At 40.3% G+C, this 21264-nt stretch overlaps 1 protein-coding gene across 1 annotated transcript; it reads right to left on the minus strand.

The window, feature by feature from the left end:
• Positions 1-669: 669 nt before the first annotated feature.
• On the minus strand, positions 670-21264 carry LOC102234403 (multidrug resistance-associated protein 4-like). The gene is made up of 31 exons (XM_023329802.1): positions 21039-21264; positions 19509-19619; positions 17145-17265; positions 16306-16530; positions 16116-16205; positions 14456-14619; positions 13721-13846; positions 11327-11576; positions 10440-10547; positions 10222-10311; positions 9930-10121; positions 8908-9002; positions 8742-8828; positions 8220-8316; positions 6793-6993; positions 6131-6268; positions 6018-6055; positions 5846-5946; positions 5617-5763; positions 5468-5547; positions 5033-5183; positions 4838-4957; positions 4654-4764; positions 4471-4571; positions 3553-3744; positions 3337-3492; positions 2717-2806; positions 2356-2528; positions 2092-2197; positions 1240-1374; positions 670-1169 (listed from the first exon to the last, which is right to left on the minus strand). The coding sequence occupies exons 1-31, from the start codon at positions 21191-21193 to the stop codon at positions 1080-1082; spliced, it is 4041 nt and encodes a 1346-aa protein (XP_023185570.1). The 5' UTR covers positions 21194-21264; the 3' UTR covers positions 670-1079.

Below are 21264 nucleotides of genomic sequence, written 5' to 3' on the forward strand. Positions count from 1 at the left end.
TGGTAAAAAGGCAAATATTCAGGGCTAGTTCATCTCAGCCATTAAGTTCAGTCAACTCTAATCATAAGGACAAACAAATTAGCAGTCTTAGACTGATTAAGCTTAGTTAGTTTAGATGTTTCTAAACCTACAGTATGTAACATTTTCTAAAAACTGGTTTCCTTTTGTTAAAATTATTCCTATTTTGTAACAGTATGAAACAGATAATCTGTAGGGGCAGGGAGGAACAAAAAACAGAGCTCCTCTGCTTTCCCCCAGCGCTATCAGAAATACAACCAATCAGAGCTAGGAGGAGGATCCTGGCGCCGTCAATAAGCTTCAGTACGTGCTGCTCCCTGCTATGTTAGTCTTTCTGACAGGAGCACATTTAGGTGAATGGTAACACTAAGATCTTCCTCCTGGCTCTGTTGGTTGGTTTTCATCTCAAGCGGTACGTTTCTTCAGATGGAAATAGTTGTAACAAATATAGGAAAAACGTATCTACTGCCAGGTTAACCATGTAATTTAGCAACCTTTTCTAGCTGTGTCTAGTAAAGTGTCCACTGAGTGTTAGAAATCGACAGCTGAGGTTAAATTTGCAAATATATTCATGTTTTTCTCCATGCAGAAATGACATGCTCAGCTTGGTTGGGTTTCCTGTCAAGGTTTTAAGAAGGACAGAGTTGAAAACAAAGTAAAAAATTATTTTTACTGAAATCTTCAACATATACAAAGTTCAGCTTTGGATGCTCATCTGTGCAACAATGCCAACAGTTCTTACAGCATCTTTGGATAAAACACTTTAACAACTAAAATAAAAACTGCTGTGAAACACGAATAAGGCACTTTGAAACAATCATAAGACCACTTCTTTAAGGCACCGCTATATGGAAGCTGCTTAGAACATAAATAGAAAACATCTAGTGTTCTATCTGAACAGTTTCTACTCAAACCAGCAGCATTGTGTGCACACGGTTGCCTGGCAGCGGACGCCGGCCTCCTCCCTGCAGTGGGTCAGTGCTGTCTCCGGAGAACGGACCTCCTCAGCCCGCGACCTCTATGGACTCTACTGGTACTGAAGCAGCTTTACGTCTCATGGCTCACAGAGCCGTTTCAAAAATGACCAAGTTGACGTCGGCTGTTTCTGCGTGTCCGTTCACCATGCTGGGACGGCTTCTGCTGTCGTAAGCCTGGAGACGTGTTTCAAGTCAGTTTATTTTCTTACTTGTGCCTGGCTTAACCTTTATGACTCAACCTCACCATTTTGGCTGCTTCCAGTAGCGCCGCTGCCTCCTGTTTCCCAGTCTGCTGCACCATCTTGTAGAAGATGCCTTCAGTGTCCTGCAGCAGGACGTGTGGCTCGTCGTATGCATGGATCTGCCCTGCGTCCAGAACCTGAAACCGAAGCCATACACACATCACAAACGTTAGTGTGTAGGGAACCCAAACACCTGGAATTTACACAAAACAGTTTTATACATGAAAAACATCAACAGATGATGCCTAGGATGATGTCCTACTGCCATCTGCAGAAATACACATTCAACCAGAAACAGCCAATCAAAGCCAGGAAGAGAGCTTGCTTTCTGATGCCAAACTGATAAACAGTTTTCTAGTAGCATTAAGTTGCTCCTCCACCATTAGCACAGTTTCAGCAGTGTGACTGACAGCACAAAGACCCTCCTCCTGGCTCTGATTGGTTGTTTCTGCCAATGACAGTCAAACCACAGTGAGGAAGCAGAGGAGCTGAATTTTTTTTCCACAAATTATATCATGTTCTAGGGACATTTATTTTAAAAAGTTTACAGTAATGTAATGCCAGCATCCAGTTGTGTGTGTGTGTGTTCTTTAAGGTAGACATGCACCTAAAGCAATGATATTTGATTTGAGGAAGAAACCACTTTAAAAGCAGCATCTCTGCTCCAGGCAACACAAACTGGATACTTTCACTGTCATTAATCTGCAGCAGAAATTACAGACTCCAACTGTCTCTTTGTTCCCGTTTCTGTTATCGCTTGCATATAATACTACCTGCCAGTGGGAAATCAATATAAACTTTGAGTTTACTGCTGATGAATTATGAACAATAGTTTGTGTGTAAAATGGCCTCACCAGTATGCGGTCGCTGTCTATGATGGTGTTGAGGCGATGAGCGATGGTGAGCACGGTACATTCCCTGAACTTGTCCCGGATGGTTCTCTGGATCAGTTCGTCTGTCCTGTGAAAACAGCACAACATCCTAATGTTACAGTTTATGTCCAAGAAATTAGCCACTAAATTTTGTTGACTTGAGGTAAATTAAAAACACAACTTAGACTATAAATGGATTAAATATTCTGTCTTAAACTGAATTATAGTGAATGTACAGAGCTCTACCTGGGGTCCACGTTGGCCGTAGCCTCGTCGATGATGAGGATGCGGTTCCTCCTCAGGATGGCTCTGGCCAGACACACCAGCTGCCTCTGACCCACACTGAAGTTGGAGCCGGACTCGGCCAGAACTGTCTCCAGTTTTCCAGGCAGCTCTTCCACCACAGACTTCAGCTGCACCTGAAGGAAACAGACGTCAGGAAGCTTCATTTACCAAAGGCTCATTTCACTAACAGTAAGATCTGAATGTCTTAGTTTGGCCTTTAAATGACAAAAAAAAATTTTTTGCAGCATAAAATCCATTTTTGGATTCTAATCAATCATATCAAACATCTTGGTCACATTTGAAACAGGCAGCTGGTGCTGACCTCCCGCAGGGCGTTCCACAGTTCTTCATCTGAGTGTTGGTTAAAAGGGTCCAGGTTCTTCCTCATGGAGCCTGTGAACAGCACCGGGTCCTGGAAACAAAACCAACTGGGTTCACGAGTCACAGAAATAATAAAATGTTAAAAATCCACCTCTGGGTATTTAAACCTTAGAATAAAAGCTTCTGACATGTTCACAGCAAAACATGGTGGTGGCAGCATCAGGCTAGGAGCCGGATTTTCTTTAAAGACAGGAAATATTCTCAGTTAATGAGAATAGAGTTCAATAGAGGACAAACGTACAGCCTGAGCGACAAATGTGTGTGTAAGAATGGCCCAGTCAAAGTCCAGACCTGAATAAAGTTGAGAATATTTGGCAAAACTTCAATAATGCTGTTCAGACGCTCTCTAATGAGGCTGAGCTTTTAGATTAATCAAGAAGCTTCTTGTTTCAACTTGTCAAAGCTGAATTTTTATTAGTGAAACAAATTTGGATTCCACTTCATTTATTCTAATATGTGTTTGACATAAAATACATAAAATAAAATGGTGGTTTTAATATGACAAATGAAAAAACGATTCACATGAGACTGTACATGAACTCAGTTCCACTTTGAGCTCACCTGAGGAATGATGGACATTTTCTGGCGCAGGTCATGGAGGCCCAGGTCAGAGGTCACCACCCCGTCGATGTAGATTTTTCCCTGAGGTTCTGCCAGGCGGAACAGAGCCGAGACCAGAGAGCTTTTCCCGGCTCCGGTTCTCCCGATGATCCCGACCTGACAAACGGAGGACGGTCAGCTTCTGTCCACAGCGGCTTTAGATAACAAACCTCTCACCTTCTCTTGGGGCCGAAACATGGCCTGGAGGCCGTGCAGGACCCTGGGGCCGTCGTCGCTGTAAGAGAAGCTGACACTGTCAAAGGTCACCAGGCCTTTGCTTGGCCAACCAGGAGGAGGGCGCTTCTTTGTTTCCCAGGGTGCTTCGCTCTCTAGTTCGGTGTACTCCATCACTCTCTCCACTGAGGTCATCTGTGGATGAGGTTCACACCATCAACTTTATTGCACTTTTTTTAATTAAACGTGATGATCTCTGCCTAGTTTACCCTCACTAGAGGCATTTGATGCATTAAATCTGTATTTTCTAGGATTTTTATTCATATCTGATCATTAAAAGTTTCTTGTTCATTTTCTTATGTCAAAGTTATTTCCTATTGGTCAATAAAGGCAGCATGATGCTCCCAGGAGCAAGATCTCAATGATCTGAGCTAAAGAACCAGTATTATGCATCTTCCTGCTACATAGTGCCATTTTATAGCTCTAATAAATGAACTAGGTTACCTTCGGTTGTTATAAAAATACTATACAAATTGAATATGATTTAAAAGAAATTTTACTTTGTAATTTAACACCTTGAAATTGGGCCTCTGTCTCTTTAAAAACCCCGCTCTTTCTGAAACTCCGCCTTCATTATGTCATCACATCTCTCCTCTGTTAACCCTTTAACGTTTTTACCAGCCCTGATAAAGGCAACAGTGCAGCAAATGGGCAGTTCCACCAGGTGTTTGCTAATTGCTGTTGGCTGGTCTGAAGCTCCAGGTGTTTTGTACACAGCTGATTGGTTGCCACAGCAGATTAAAGGATTTCTCAAATGCATACAAGAGAATCAAGGAAACACTCCAGGTGTGTTTTTGATGAGGGAATAACCTCAAAACATGATATAAAGCTCAATAACTTCTATTTTAAGCGGCGTCTCACCATGTTCTCCACCTCAGCGCTCTGCCTGACGCCCCACTGGAACATTCCCATCAGAGTCACTGCGTAGGACAGAGCCAACCCAACAGAACCAGCATCCAGCTCTGATGGCAGAAAAAGTTCTGAAGGTTACACTCTGGTACCCTCTACTGGTGTAGAAGTGCAGGTTGATCGACTCCGGCTTACGGTCTCTTAGCAACAAGCAGCCAAACGTAGTGATGGTGACGAAGATGGCGCACATCCCATCGAGACGAACGGCAAACCAGCGAGACGTTGTTAGGAAGAGGAAGAAGGCCTCTGTTCACAACCGCAAAATGTCAGTACAAATGTTTGAGATCAGTGGATGTAAACATGCAGAGAGAGGCAGAACCTGAGTGGAGGTTCTGATGAGCGTCGAAGGTGTTCTGGAAGCGGTCCTCCGCTCCAAAGGCCCGGATCGTCCAGAGGCCCTGAAGGGACGACGACAGGTGCGAGAAGACGGGACTGCGAGCTGCACGACACGATGACGTGTCAGGGAGAAGCAACAAAACGGCAAAATAAAACCCAATCGATTTGAGACGCCTACTGGTGGATTCAAGGCGCTTGACGTCTCTGGAGGTTTGCAGGAAGTAGCGGCGCAAGAAGAGGAACAATCCGAGGAGAGGCACAACCGGGATGAGGATCCATGGGATGACGGACGCTGCCACGGCGATCACACCGAGAATCTGCAGGAACACCTAAAAATCACAGCAAAAGTGTTCACACCCAAACGTCAGTGTTAGATGGAGAGGATTAAAACTGGACTTCATCATTTGTTTATCATTTATCATGATAAATTTCTTATCCCCATAAATTCCAAATAACGAGGTTTAAAAACTTCCAAAATCGTCTGCAGTTGTTAATTTCACTATTTTCTTCACTTTTTGTTCAACAAAGTAAACAAACAATACATTTGTATATATAGTTAAATGGAGTTTCTGTGAGCAGTTTGGTCCATATTGCTCACACTGTGTATCCTCACCTGAATGAAGTCGGCAAACGTCCAGGGCAGCATGGAGTCCACCTGGCCGATGTCTTTAGAAAACCTGTTCAACACTCTTCCTAAAGAGACGCAGCAAGTGAGAATCTAACATTCAGTTCTCTTTGTTTAATGACGCTCTCTTCGCTTACCGATGGGGTTGATGTCGAAGAAGCGTACCGGCGCTCTCAGGATGGCATTAAACATGCTGTTGTGGAGACTCTGAGCAGCTTTCACCAGCACAGAGAACAGGAGGATGTTCCTCATGAAGCCAAACAGGATGGTGGCTGCAGTGAGACCTGCAGGAAACCAGCAGGAGACTCTGATCAGCAGGAAGCAAACAGTGACAAAACAGGGCAGACTGCATGTGAAGCAGGTTACCTCCATAAACACCCAGGTAGAAACCTAAACCCAACGTTGTGTTGGTTCCATTTGCAGCCATGCTGCTATTAGTGCTGCTTAGCTTGTCTTGCTCTCCTGCCCTGAAACATGGCAGATTAAATGAGGAAACAGCTCTGTTAGCATCAGGAGGAGAACACAGAGAATTCCTTACCAGTACGCCAGCCACCAGTCTTGCATCACATACGATACCTACAACAGAAAACGTGATTACTTACTTGTTTTTGATATTTCCTAATATAGATGGCTGGATTGTTGTTGCTGTACCTGAGCCAGGAGGTTAACCAGCACGGCAAACAGCAGGACGGCGATGTTAGCTCCAGCTCTCAGGTATTTCAGGTACATTTTCATTCCGATGGTTCCCTGAGCTCGACTCTCCTCCGGCACCGCCTGGACCGCCTCTGTCTGCCAAGGAACAGCGATGAGCATGGTTACCATCAACATCATTCATTTTAATGTTATCTTAGAGAGGTAAAGGAAATGTTTGAACAATAAGGGGAACAATATTGTGGTTTAATTAATAACGTGAGAATGAAGCTACACTTCTGACTCTTCAAGCAAACTGACTAAACATGACTAGCAATCATACTAACTAGACAAAGAGGATCTGAAATTATAGAAGCAAAGGGCAAATGCACATTTAAAGCAGCAGAGTCAGCTGCTGTGTTCATGTGTTTAAAACCACAGCTTCAACACTCATTCATTTCCCTTTTTGTACTGAGAATCAAAGGTCAATTTTAAATTTTCCATCAAACAAAAATGTTACAAAATCTCAACTCTAAGCTTCTATAAAAGTAATTAAAAGTGTCTGAGTAAATAAACGCGAAGATAAGAAATACTAATGTGGATCAGCTGCACAAACAACTCCTTTCTTCTCTGTGAAAACTTATGGTGGACCACTAGGGGGCGTAATAGACCGCTGTACCAACCGGCAAGTGATCTCCATCTTTGATTGAGTTAATAGAGGAGTGCTGGGAGAGAGTTGACATCTCAGACATAGTCCTGCTCCTGGGAGAAATGTCCTGTGGAGACTGCGGCTGCTCTTCTTCCTCTTCTTTTGCCAGCAAAGAGGTGAAGTCCAGTCCGGAGCGCTGCAGCTCTGTGTACGTTCCCTTTGCCACCATGTGGCCCTGATGAACACACACAGCCAGAGTCGTCGTGTATGGACTGCTGCCATCAACTAAACATCTCAGCAGCGAAACACAGGATTTTATTTACAGCTTTCTATTTCTTGCTTTAGAAAACCACAAACCATGGCAACCCAAACATCTGTTATCGTAACTTTACACCAACAGGATGAGGGTTTGCACAAACTTCATCAACTCAAAGCTAAGACTTCTTAAGACCTTTAAGAGTGGAATTTTAGACCTCTAGAACTCTTTTCTAAAATGAAGGTTTTATAATGTCTTAAATTCTTTAAATACACATCCAATTTAAGACATTTCAAGGCCTTTAATTTAATGCGAGTCTAATCTGAAATTAAGGTCTTAAAATGTCTTAAAGTTCTGCTGTGCACCCCACATTAAATACATTTTTATTAGCTTCCCTAAAGCTAGTGGTTTATAAGGCCAACTTACTTTGAATCAATTGAAGGCCTTAATTTTAGATGCACGTTTTATCTGAAATGAAGGCCTTAAAATGTCTTAAATACAACTCTTAGCCTTAAATATGGATTTTGAAGGATGCACAGATCCTGTACTGTATCCTTGTTTCTTAGTCAAAAAGAAAAGAAACACAAAGACATGCAAACATGAGCACAGATATACCCTATGACCTATTGGAACAATTCAAGTCAGTTGAGAAACCTGAAACTGCGGTGCTTTGCAGACGTATTCAGCTTCTTCAATTTTGCTAATTCAGTTGATTTTGAAAAAAAAAGTAGCAAACGACTGTAAAACAAGGGAAGACATGATTGGACACCTTTTTCAAAATGAAAAGAGCACTTTTATTAACTTCCCTAAGTCAATACCTCTTAGCCTGAGTTAGAACTCAGGCCCTTCACCAACCTGTCAAAGGAGTTTTTCACAAGCATTCACTTCAACATACAGAAACAAAACTACAATTGATCTGACATGGTGGCAGTCGTTCCCAGCTGTGCAACAGGTTGACAGTTAAAACCTGCCTTGATGCTCTTAAACATCAGTAAATATAACCTTCCTACACTACAGAGCTTCCACCCTGCTCTTAATTAACACCTTGACCTGTGAACAGAATGCAGTGCAGCTAGATTTTCTAGGTTGCTGAAACTGCTAAAATGTTGCAGTTTAAGCCTGCCAGGTTGAGGAGCCAAACAGGACACGCTGCAAGGTTCCTGCTAGGTGTGTTCATGCAGGGAAGAGAAAGTATTCAAACCAACCTCCTTAAGTACTAGGATCTGGTCTGCAGCCTTCAGGTACTGCAGCTGGTGGGTGACCAGGATGCAAGGCTTGTTCTTCAGCAGCCCACAGATGCACCTGATGACAGCAAGCAAGAATGAGAAGCTCTAACTCCAGGTTTATTAGGACTTAATTACACTAAGTGTTTGCTGCCGACACTGGGTTAAAGACATAAGGTGTGTTTTCACTCATTATCCACCACACCCAGTTCTGTCCCCTTTCACCTGCCTTCTTAGTTGAGAAGTATTGTGTATCAGAATTAAACCAGAGGACTTTCAGCCATTGTTTAACCCTGAACAAAAACACTACTACCTTCAAAAAGCCAATAAGAGAGGAAAGTTCCAGTAAGCATGCTGACAGGTCTCCACCCTGCTCTTTACAACAACTTCCTCTGGGTGGAATCTGAATCAGAGGCTTTACACCCATTTCCTGTCTGGGAAATTCAGGGAATCTATTGTCCTGATTAATGAAGCGTGCAGCTGAGCAGACTGGATGGGACTCACTCTTCAAAGAGGTGTCTGCCGACCTCTGCATCCACGGCACTGAGAGGATCATCCAGCAGGTAGATGTCTGCGTCCTGATACACAGCCCTGAAACAGAAAACACTTCACTCCAGCGTTTATCCTGGAAAAATGCATCTCAACTCGTCCAGTTTCCTGCTTGGCTTACCTGGCCAGGTTGACTCTGGCTTTCTGTCCCCCACTGAGGGTGGCCCCTCTGTCCCCGATCAGAGTCTGATCCCCGTCTGGCAGCAGCTCCATGTCCTACACATAAAACACAACATTTACAAGACAATTGTCCCCAACTTATCTTAGAAAGGGTAAAAGGACGAACATGAACAGGTTCATGGGGGTTAAACATAAAAAGAAGATTTCAACACCAACAACGAATCAGCAAATTTAAAGGCTGATCAGTGACAATTTCATATAAAACTGATAAAGTTGATCAGGAGGCAGATCATGTACAGGGCTTATAGTTCAATTGGTCCATTCACAGCCATCCAAGGTAACTCATTTATCAGACATCTCTTCCCTGACCTCTCCTCCAATCAGCCTAGCAAACATTAACAGCCCAGCTTTTTACATCAAGAAGAGGTAAACACACAAACACACACACACACACCTGAGTCTGGGCTTTGGTTAAACTTTGCTATTAAGGTGAAAAAGTAAACTTTCAATATTTACATTGAAGTCTTACAATAACAGCAGCAACTAACAATTATTTTAGTAATAGATTATCCTGACAATCGGATTTAAAAATTGGTACATTTTGCAGATTTTTCATTTAACCACTCAAGCATTTCTTATATAATATTAGAAATACATTACAAGATTCAAACTAATTCAATTCCTTTTTTAAAACAAGAAAATAAATATTTTATTGCTCAAAAACATGGCATTTCTTTAGTTAATTTGAACCAGGTGAAGCTAAAACTGCCACTTGAGGAGTTGTGGGTAGAACATATATACAGAAAAAATTTCATCTTAAGTGCAAAATGTATATATTACTGCTCTGTGTTATTCTTTCAACAAATGAAATGAAAATATTCCAGTTAACATTTAAGCGATGACTAAATTAGTTAACAATTAATCATGATTAGTTGTTTCAGCATTAGTTAAAATAATTTAGTTTTTTTTTTTTTTTTTAAATCAAAACTTCCATACAAAAAATGTTGGGAGAATCCATCTCACCCTTTTCAGAGCGCAGGCTTTGATGACTCTTTCATACTTCCGAGGTTCCAGGTCTTTCCCGAACAAGATATTGCTGCGAATGGTTCCAGGAAACACCCAGGGCTGCTGAGAGGCGTAGGTCAGCTGACCTTTGACCCTCAGCACCCCTTTTTCAGCAGGAAGCTCTCCCAGGATGGAGCTCAACAGGGACGACTGCGTGAAAACGCAAACATGTCAGGAGCTGACTGACGGCTCTGGGTCATCAACATGAAATAGATACTTTTTCACACCAATGGGAATCGCAAAGCCTGACCTTTCCAGCTCCTACTGGTCCAATCACAGCCAACAACTGATTTGAATCCAGACAGAGGGAGATGCTGTGCAAGGTCGGAGCATCTAAGTTCTGGAGGAAAAGCAACAAAAACTATTTTTTACTTTACCTAACTTTTAACAGAATTAAATCTTCACCTTAGAAAAAAGATTTCTTTTCAGTTCTCTCTTGACATTTGTAAATAAAGGTTGGAGTCCCACCTTGTCCCAGTAGCAGGTAAGATCATTGAGCTCCACACCAACATCCTTCCTGTCCTCCTTTGAAAGAGCATTGCTGGTTTTTGTGATCTCGTCCAGCAGCAAGAACTCCTTTACCACAAGAAAGAGAAAACGGATTTTAAAAATACAAATAAACAAGGTCCTATATAGCTGATTTAAAAAATAACAGCTTAAACCAGGATTGAACAAAAAGAACTTTGAGTCTGTCTGAAAGATTGTATTGACTATAGACAGATTTGTGGATATGAAAATACTCAATCAACTTTACTAACATGTTTTACCACAGACTGCATCAGACAGATCAGAAAATGTATCTGACTTATTGTGTCCATGTACTTCATCTTAATATTAGACATAAAGTTTAAATGCAAACATAAAAGCAGCTCAAGTTTAATTAAACAGTTTAGTTTAGTCAAACTACGCAATGAATTTAAATTTTTAACTATAAAACAACTTCCTGTCTCTCACTCAGGGGTTTTTATGGATGTGGTTTACTGCAGCAGTCAGGTGGCCATGAAGTTATAAAACTACAATGAGATCTGGAGAGTAAGATAATAGACTAACAGAGCTGAACATTAGAGCGATAACACAGCAGCAGCAGCATCAGCACTGTAACAGGACTGATCAATCTTTATGAGTTCTGTCAATAAAAGCAAAGTCATGCAGATTTTTTTTCAAATTGACCCTGCAGCTCAGCAACAGTTAATCTATGACATGGTTACACCTGGGTACTCAGCAAATATCACTTTATTTCCACTCAATCAACTTCAGTTTGGCTACATGCTAGACCTCAATGCCGAATGAAAGAAGTCGTCTTCTCCTCTGATTTACTTCAGTCACTTTCAGAGAGTTTTGAATACTTTTTATACCTGAATCCTCCGAATGCTGACCCGGCTCTCAAACAGCTTTTCAATGGCGCTGGGGAAGAAGAGCGTGACGGTGAGCCGCACGGCCGTGTACAGCGACACCGTCACAAACACACGGCTGGCGGAGATGGGGTTCCCCAGCAGCACGTAGATGGTGAACGTGATGAACACGATGATTTTGCTGGCGCAGAAAAACGACGCCATGTTGAGACCTCGCAGGTAGGAGCTCTTCATGATCTTGGAGATCTCCTGCCTAGGATGACGAAGAGAAATAGTCGGATGGTTTAGGTAGATTAGAGTTGGCTTGGTCAAGCAACAAAATGACAGAGACCAGTACTGAAGTTTTGTTTGAAAGTAATTTGGACTGTCCATTGCAATAATCAGAAAAAATCTTGACTTCTCTCAGGATGACAGTGTAATTTCAAGCAGGTACCACAGGAGACAGCAGGGGTTTCCTCAGTGTACTGTAAGCCTGGTGGGCTGACAGGCTTAACTTGCCCTTGCTGGGCTAAGTGTTGCTTATTTATCTTAAATTATTTTTAGTACCAGTGATGATGACAGCAAAGATTAGATAAGCTAGGTTTATAGTTGACAGAACAAACATATTAAAATACATTTTATTGTCTATGGTTGACGCACTGAACTGGTAACACTAACTTCGTAAGTTTTGTAACTCGGTGCAGATATGATAATTTTATATATAATGATAACCAGATACTGAAATTTATGGATTTATTTGGTATGAAACTCAAGGCATTCACATTTTCCAAGTTACTTAAGCATATCTGTAAAAGTCAGATCAGAACCTAAACAGCAGGAACTTGACAGAAGCTTGTTGTTGAGATGGAAACAATTATTTATTTTTAACTAGCTTGACAGATTACTCATTATCTGACATCTATGTTTACCAAGAACCCACTTCAACATTCAGACATTTATAGTTCTATCATTATCACAACACTGACCAATACTGGCTGTGTGGTAAAGTTGCAATAAGTTTGTTTTCTTTGAAACAATTGTACCACTTGTATCAACAGCCCCATTAGAAATATGTTGTAGAAAAAAAGTGTTCCTTTCAAGAGATTTTGCAAGAGTTACATTTCAATTCCTCTGGGAATAATTTGACAAGAAGAAAACATTTTTGAACAGAATTTCAACTGAAACAAAGTAAGCGACTCATCATTGAGCATAGCACCCTGCCTCTTAGGTCCAGGCTAAAAATATTTTAACTTTAGTGCAGCCAAAACTGTCTTAGCTTCCCTTTCATGTTCATGATTGTTGAACATTTATGCCTGGATGTTCTATGGCAGACGGCCACACACTGCTCAGAGAAAAAAAATACACTCCACTTTTAACAACTTCCTAGATGTGGACCTTTATTCACAGCTCCAGGCCAGAGTCTAGCAGCAAGCTCAGCACATCCTAGATAAGAACACTGAAAACTCTCAAGAAATGCCCTGACAAGAGCGTTACTCTTTGGAACTTTGCAGATTGAATGCTGTCACCAAGATTCAACTCCCATCAGCAAGCCGGATGCTCAGAGTGAAAACTTAAGCTAATTTTTGTTTTACTACTTGGGCACAATCAGATCATGTACAGAGCAACTAACACTGATCTCCAAACCCTTACACTTATGAAAAGTTTTGTTAAAAACACTGACATCGTCCCAAAATAAAGAACCTGGCATCGCTCTGTTCAATGCATCAACTTTAGTCCCGTCTTTCAAAAATGATTTTGTTCCACCGGTGAAGTGCGCAGCAGAGCAGAGCACAGCAAAGACACATGTCTGTAATTAGCTCTTAAAGCTTTCATTTTTCTTTGCAATTGTAATGCAGAAAACATATAAATATACAGTGAACTCTTGTTTTCTAAGAATCGTTTACTATAAACTCACAATATCCTTATGTGATGAAGTATATGCATGTTGCAACAACAAAAAGGTAGGTATGGTGACAGAAGAATCTCCCAACCATAAAACAATAAACATTTCCATGAAGCTTAAACCCTAAAACTCCAACAAAACAGCATCAAGTTCAACTCTGAACATTTGTCTGGTGAGAACAAATCTTCACAGCTAAAAAATAACTTCCTCTTTTGTCACAGACTTTTTTTCAGAAAAGTCTCATTTGTCACGTCTAACACTTTTCAAATTAGTCGTAATCTAGAAAGTAATTGTTTATAAGAGTCTGTAACCAGCAGTAACACTTCATTAATGTTTATGTGAAATGTCTAAACGGGTAACTTTTCTGTGGGGGCTAACAGATTATGTCTGATGTTAATAAATAGGCAGAAAAATCCCTAAAAGATGTCACATAATTAGCTGCACATATTTGACTAGAGGTTTTATAACTTCTGGTTGTTTGTGGAACCGTTTGTGACATTGGTTTTTGTTTTTACCTTCTGACCTCAGAGACCAGAGCAGAGAAAGGTTTTTCCCAGGCGTACATCTTGATGATCCTCATTCCAGACACAACCTCATTCATTGTTCGGATTCGGCTGTCTGTTAGCACGGCGGTTTTACTCCTAGAAAGGAAGGATGAGACACTGAGTGTGCTGGAGATGCACTTCAGCATCCAAATGTCCTCTCTATGTGCAGGTAAATTAACTTTATAAATGACAAACTTCTGCATTTTTCTTTGGAGTTTATATGACAGTCAAACAAAGAAGCACATAAATGTGAAGTAGAAGGAAAATAATGCGTGTATTTATATTTTCATCTGTAAAAAAATCCAGAAAGTTTTGACTTTTCCTTCTGCTTTGCACTATTTTTCTTTGGTCTATCAACTTGCTTTAGTTGATCCATATGTGTGTTAGTCTGTGTACTGTGATTAGAAAGCAATTTGTAGCGTTATATTTTCTGTTTTATTTTATTATTGTATTGCATATCCATTTTTATAACCTATCAAGTTACTGCAGATGCGAATTAGCTTATGCTACAATCTGGTACAGCACATGAAATGATGGCATTTATGTTTGAGCCTTTCTAAATAAAGTTTATTATTGTAAAAACATAATATAAAGACTTTGATAAAGACAGCTACGGTCACTGAATCCTGCACAGAAGAATCACTTAAGAATATTTTATAGGCTGGTGGATAGCTGCATCTCCTCTGATGTGTGTGTGTGTTTTACCTGAACTTAGAGAAGAGTCTTCCAAACATGGTTTGGGTGGGCATCAGGAACAGGAGGACCCCAATTCCCCCCAAGCAGGAGGCGCCAATTTCATCCCACAGGAGCCCCACGACTGCAGCTGCCTGAAGTGGCCCCACCCACAGGAAGTGCAGGAAAATAGTCACCTAGAGACAGGGAGTCAGTGTTGAACTGCAACTACAACACACAACAGTAGAACAAAAATAATAATCAAAGTTTCCATCAAGGTGAGAGTTTCTTCTTCCCTCTGTCAAACAGGCTCAGGTCCAGTCAGGTATGAAAGCGTGACATACTGTAATTACCATCCCACCCACTGCCAGAAAACAAACTCCCTCCAGAAGCTTTCACAGATTAACATGAAACTCTACATTCCTGACACACAAACAGAGATCAGTGCTCAGAGGGTAATGAGGCCTTAAACAGAGACCTACCACAGCTTGTGGCGAACACGTTTCCAAATGAATCATTTGATCATTTTCTAGCACTGCGCCAACCCTACCGCATCATTTAACTTGAGCACAAACCAAGTGTCAGATAGCTTAGAGGATGTTTGTCACTGCTAAGGCATAAACACACCTGATGAATATGGAATGGCGAGTCGAAAGAGAAAAAAGGGTGCAGAAAAAAAGAGGAAAAATCGCAGAATGTGAAAAAATTACACAAATATTTGGTGAAGCTTCTACTCCTGCAGTAACAGACAGTAAACAGCAACATAAAGCACAGTGGTGGTTAGTAACTAGCAACATTCTCTAACAGTGAGGGAGGCAGTGATATCCCTGTGTGCCAGTTAGGATATTTATCTGTTATAGAGCCAAATTTAAACTTGTATCTTTAATAGTGCAAAGAAATATAAGGAACACACTAAATCCTGTTTGTTAAAACTACAACAAATACTAAGTTTTTCAGATCTTTAGCATTTTCCCTGTAATTCTTTTAATAATTATTTACCATCCTAATACTAATTTAGAAAGACATATTTCTGACCGATCTGGATAAACAATGCCTGAGGAAAGTTTTTGGTCCTAGATGTCAGCAGATGAAACACAGTTCAAAGTGAAATATGTGGGGAATACTTTGAAATGTAGCCCACATTTTTTGGTTTCATACATGCCAGTTTAACTGAAGCCTTTTTCAAAAAGAAACAAAGTAGAAATTAAATTTGTGCTTTGAAGTTGAAGAAAACATTTGAGAGTTTTATTTTTCAGAAAGGCTGCATTGTTCCTCAGGTATTTTGTGTATTAACAAAGAATAATGTAAGAGAAACAAATCAGCCTACTGTCAGTCTTCTTCATATTCTTATCTTTAATAAGAATAATTCTTTAATTAATCATATTCTTTAATCTTATTCCTATACTTCAGTTTTTATTTGTATGCATTTTTCATACATTTGAAAAACCTTTAATACAGTTCATTACAAAATACATTAAACCTTTTTAGATATCAACCATCAACACGTAAAACAAAATATATTAATTTTCACACTTCTCAGATATTCATTTATAAGACATTTAGAAGGAAATCTACTTTGTGTCAATTAAAACACATTATAATTTGTGGTAAAAGGTGGAGAAGTTGAGGTGATCTAATTTTTTTTGCAAAGCGTTGAACCCTGAAAAAGAGACACCAGCTCATTTTCTCATACCTCGTCAAACTTGTTGACGTCATTGGATAAAAGGTTGACTATCTGGCCTGTGGTGGTTTTTCCCATGGCTGAACTGCTCAGGCACAGAGCCTGAGAAAAAAAACAATTGTTAAAAGGAAAACTGATCTGATCTGATGGGCAGTGCCAGGATTAAACTGCTAATCAGAATCTCGTTTTCCCTGATACAGACCTTCTTGTAGATCATGTGACACATGGCCACTCTGATCTTCATGCCCACTCTCAGTACGTAGAAGAAGTAGAGGTGATGGGTCACTGCCAGGACAAAGGTGCAGGCGGACAGGCCAGCTGCGTAGCCCAGAACCTTATTCAAAGCCTCTCTGTCATCTGGATTATAATTCTCAAAGTACTGAATCACTTCCCCCAAAAAAACTGGCTGGATCACTCTGATGGCCTCCTACATTCCAGCAGAGACAAGATGATTAAAGATAAAAAGTTTAAAAATCCCCTGCAGACTTAAAAAAAACAACAACCTGGTGTCTAAATGATGCATTATTTCCTTACTAAAAAACAAAAAATGCTTCATAAAAACATGAAAAAAAACAGATATTCTGTGAAACAATCAGTACTCCTACACCTTTTGAATGTTGCGATATTGAAAAGCTATTGGTGTATTTAAGTTTTCTGTAGCGATGCAGAGTTATCAAATACATTTTTAATTGAGTACATTTATGTCTGCATTTTTAAAAACCCAAACATTTGAAGTCAATTCAGGATTGTTTTTCTGTAGCAGAATCGGCCGATACTAAGCCTCAGATATCGGTCTCGGTATTGGAAGTGATAAACGTGGATCGCTGCAGGCTTAAAAACATAGGATTGGACAACAACAACAAAAATGTGACTGTAATGAAAGGAAGCGATTGATGACTGAGAAATAAATGGATAGAAAATAAAAACTATGGATGAAAAGGTTTAAGACAATAGGATGGGGAATAAAGGCATCAAGTATACACTCCCATTTTCCCAGTTTGTGTCAGAACCTTGAACATTTCACACAGACAGACCTCTGACCTCTAGAAGTGTAAAGATTCCCAGAACTCCATAGGACTTCCAGTAGCACTGTATGATGACTTTGGTCAGCCCAGGTGTCCTCATCTCCTTGGCAGCTTTCTGCACCTCCTGGTCCCAGTATCTGTGACAGAGAAGAACCAGCAGTGGATAAGTCGAGATCTAGAAATCTTTGAATCAAGATGAGCCGAGCCTTGCCTCTGAGAGGGCAGCAGCATTACTTAAGGAACAAAGTTGGCAGTGAGTTAAAGCAGGTCGCAGGCAGGTTGGAACACGTCGACAGTCATCAGCGCTTTGCAGCCTACAGTAACATTGGTGGAAACTTTAATAACTTAAGGTTGCACCTTCTTAGAGAAGAGATTTTCTTTTTCACAGTCATAAGACTCATTATGATCATTTGTTCCATTATTGAAACAGGAGAAGGTAGAGTGGATTTAAAAAGATGAAATGTCAGATTTTCATGATGCATGATGCTTCCAATCCCACGTTTCACTGTAGATGTACTTTAGTTTTTATTCAAGAAAGAAATTTACGTATGTAGAGAATAAAGAAGATTGGGATCAAACGTTGAACTAGTTAACATTTAGTCTTAATTAGTTTTAAAGAAACGTCCAGTTTTTGTGTTACTGTTGCTTTTATTGATGCATTTATGGGTGACCATCAACCTAAAACACTGTACCAGTGTTTGCATTTATATAGTTGTATTTTTGAAAATGAAAAAAAAAGATTATTTAAGTTCATTTTTAAGTGTTTATTAAATTAAAAATAAGCTATTTTTATTTTAAAGAATAACATGGAAACACACATTTGTTCATATGGTATATTACCTTCTCCCTAGTGGCTGTAAGAACTTTCATAATCCGATATATAGTGGTTCATAGCTTGTAGGGAAACATGAAAATTAAATGTTTTGGTCCTAATATAACAGATAATCTGTTATATTACCATGACTGTACTGTGCTTCAGGGGGAAAAACTGACCTATCAGGAAGTTACACTCCATTCTCACAAATACCCACATCATCATCATCATCATCATCATTACACGGCTGATATTTCCTTCATCTGAACTCCAACAGTTCAATGTAGAACTTTTTTTTTTTTTTTTACCCCTCCAGGGGGTATTTTTGTGGGCTCTAGTGTCCCTTATATGACAGTAGGCTGACAGGAAACGGGGAAGGAGAGGAGGGAGGACATGCGGCAAATGTCATCGGGTCCGGGAGTTGAACCCGCGACGGCCGCGTCGAGGACTCAAGGCCTCCAAATACGGGTCGCGCTAACCACTACGCCACCACGGCACGCCCCCAATGTAGAACATTTTAACAGGCTACACAAAGAGATGACTGAGATCTGAAATCACACGTTTTTTTTTTTTTTTTGTTTTTTTTTTCACCCCTCCAAGGGGTCTTTTGTGGGCTCTAGTGTCCCTTATATGACAGTGGGCTGACAGGAAACGGGGAAGGAGACGGGGGAAGACATGCGGCAAATGTCGTCGGGTCCGGGAGTCGAACCCGCGACGGCCACGTCGAGGACTCAAGGCCTCCAAATACGGGTCGCGCTACGCCCTACGCCACCACGACACGCCCTGAAATCACACGTTTTAAAGGACAAATCTTAAAGCTCATTTATCAAATGAAATATGATTTGAGAAGTTCAATATTTGGTCAATTTTGGAGAATAAAACTGAGCCATCTGCCACAGGAAGTCAAATACCCGAGCAGCAAAGTAACATTTTGAACAAACACCAGTTAAAGCTGAATATATTAAAGCAAATATTTCAAATCATCTTTTATCTTGTTACGTTAAGAAATAAGCAGGATTTGGACGTGTTTGACCATTTTTGCTTTCTAGCAGAAATCTGGTGACTTTGGGCCAAAACTTTCCGAGTAGAAACAAATCATTACTTTTTTTTTTTTTACCTTTACATCTTAACAAAAGTAATCCAGCAGCCTGATGCTGCCGCCGCCGTGTTTCAACATCAACATTGTGTTTCATTGTCCCAATTCTGTATAACAACCTTTATTGTTCCATAGAATATATAATTCACTTGATTCTTCTCCTGCTTCACACTTTCATACAATGCAATTTTCTAATGTTTTTTTTCATCTACAGAAGTGTATGAACTCTGTCGATACATTTGCACTAGCAAGGGTATATTAGCAGCTAGCTAGTGGTAGCTCCAATAGTCTAGAGTGCGCCTAACGCTTCCGCCTGACAGAAATGTCCATTGAAAACACACAAAAAATAAAAACATAGAATCAGATTATATAGTCTTGTTGAGACAAAATTTGAGACTTGAGAAAAAAAACAGACTAAAGGCCAACTTATTTTAAGGCCTTTATGCGTGCAGCTGTGTAAGTCTGTGTACCTCTGCAGCTCCTGTCCCAGCACCTCTGACCTGTCCTCATGGAGCACTTCATACATGTCTTCCTCCTCCAACCTGCGCTTGTAGCCAATGCTGAACAGAGGGTTCAGCCACCTGATGAAGAGACGACAGGGGTTGGAAGGAATTCATGATTTTATTCAGCAGATTAGATCCACACCGTCTTGGAAAGAAAAAGGAAACTTGGTAAATAGATGCAAAACCCATTAAAAAGACTCGCAGCCATGACTAAAGATTGTAAATATTACTGGAAAATGTTGGTGAAACAGTTTTTGCTAATCTGATGGAGGCAGACCTCAGCGCACAAACAGGGAAAATGACTCAGACTATCATATGATAAACACACAAACGGAAAGATCTGAGTGTTTTTCAAAGTGTTTGGTCGATGGATGAATCTGTGTTTAATGCTCGTACTTTGGAGTTAAGATCATTTTACACAGCAAATCAACAGCTTGAAACTTTCCAAGCCGTGTCAGATTCCCGGTTTGGAAAACCTGACCCCGACTGTATGCGCTCTTGCACTAGGCCATTTCTTAACGGTCAGCAGATTTATGACCCAGACAGAAGAGATTGCCAGAGGTGAGAGAAACGTTCTGTTCTTAAATTGAAAGAAAAGAGTTTTCTAAAATTAGAGAGGATCTGTCAGTGATACATGTTTTTTTAATATAACTATGCTGTAACAATTTGTTCACGTTTTCAATCTGAAAACTCTTAGAATTTGCAGATTCTATGAATCTGTTCTGATAAAATATCAGAACAGGTTTTTTATGCATTTTGGTATCAATCAGGCCCAAAATAATTCAAACCAGACAAATAGTCACGTTTATTATCTCAAAGCTTCACAAATCAACTTTCAGCAGTCTGGTAAAATAAAGAAATAAATCAAACTACTTTTTATTTATCTATTTCCTCCTGGGATACGTTTTTAACCCAAAGTGCCTTCTGGTGTAATAATAACGATAGATAACAATGAAACGACAATTATAGTGTAATAAAAATGGATTCTAAATGTCGTAAAACAATCTTGTGGTGATTCAGACTGCTCCATTTAGTTTAAAGGCGTGTTACGAATTGAAAAGGAAAAAAATACATACTAAATGTTCATTTTAAAAAAAAAAAAAAAGACACAAAACATCGCAAAAAGTTTTATGAAATAAGAAAAAACACAGACAGTAATGCAAACACTAAACAGGGTAGCTATAGGGAAGTGAAGTTTAGTGGAAACTCCTCCACTGCAGCTGCCTGATCTAAAACACCTGCGCTGAAACTTGACGTAAAGGACGTTTCTTCATTGCACATGTCCGGTTGTTTCTTTTACCTGGGCAGAATTCCTGCCCATTCATGACGTTGTCTCCTCAAACTAACTTTGTGTGAAATGAATAGTGACCGCGCGGAATGCGGAACGTTACACTTCCTATCCTAACCGAGTACATTTTTAAACTCCCCGCGAAATTACTACTGATAAAAAAAAAAACCCCGTTCACCACTGGGAGACGGACCTCTGTGCCCACTCACCAGAAAAATATCTTGGACAGAATGTTCGCCGTCGCCGCCGGGTTCTTCTTGCCATCTTTCCGGACTTTTTCCATGACTAACCGGGAGGTACACTGCGTCTCCCGTCTTTTTAAAAACTGCAGTTCCCGGTTATGGGTCGTAACTTTGTAGGACATGCATGTTACATGAGGGTAAGGCTACCCCCGAACGTGGGTTTACGTAACCCATCACGTCCGGTCTAAGGTGA

The sequence above is a fragment of the Xiphophorus maculatus genome, chromosome 24, assembly GCF_002775205.1.
Source record: "Xiphophorus maculatus strain JP 163 A chromosome 24, X_maculatus-5.0-male, whole genome shotgun sequence".
NCBI classification, from domain to species: domain Eukaryota; kingdom Metazoa; phylum Chordata; class Actinopteri; order Cyprinodontiformes; family Poeciliidae; genus Xiphophorus; species Xiphophorus maculatus.

Coding starts and splice junctions, on each gene's coding strand:
- LOC102234403 (XM_023329802.1), bottom strand. CDS start 21,193: ATGTCCTACAAAGTTACGACCCATAACCGGGAACTGCAGTTTTTAAAA. Junction 17,266..19,508: donor CTGGGACAGGAGCTGCAGAG/GTACACAGACTT, acceptor TCTCTGTCACAG/ATACTGGGACCAGGAGGTGC. Junction 2,807..3,336: donor AAATGTCCATCATTCCTCAG/GTGAGCTCAAAG, acceptor TTTTGTTTCCAG/GACCCGGTGCTGTTCACAGG.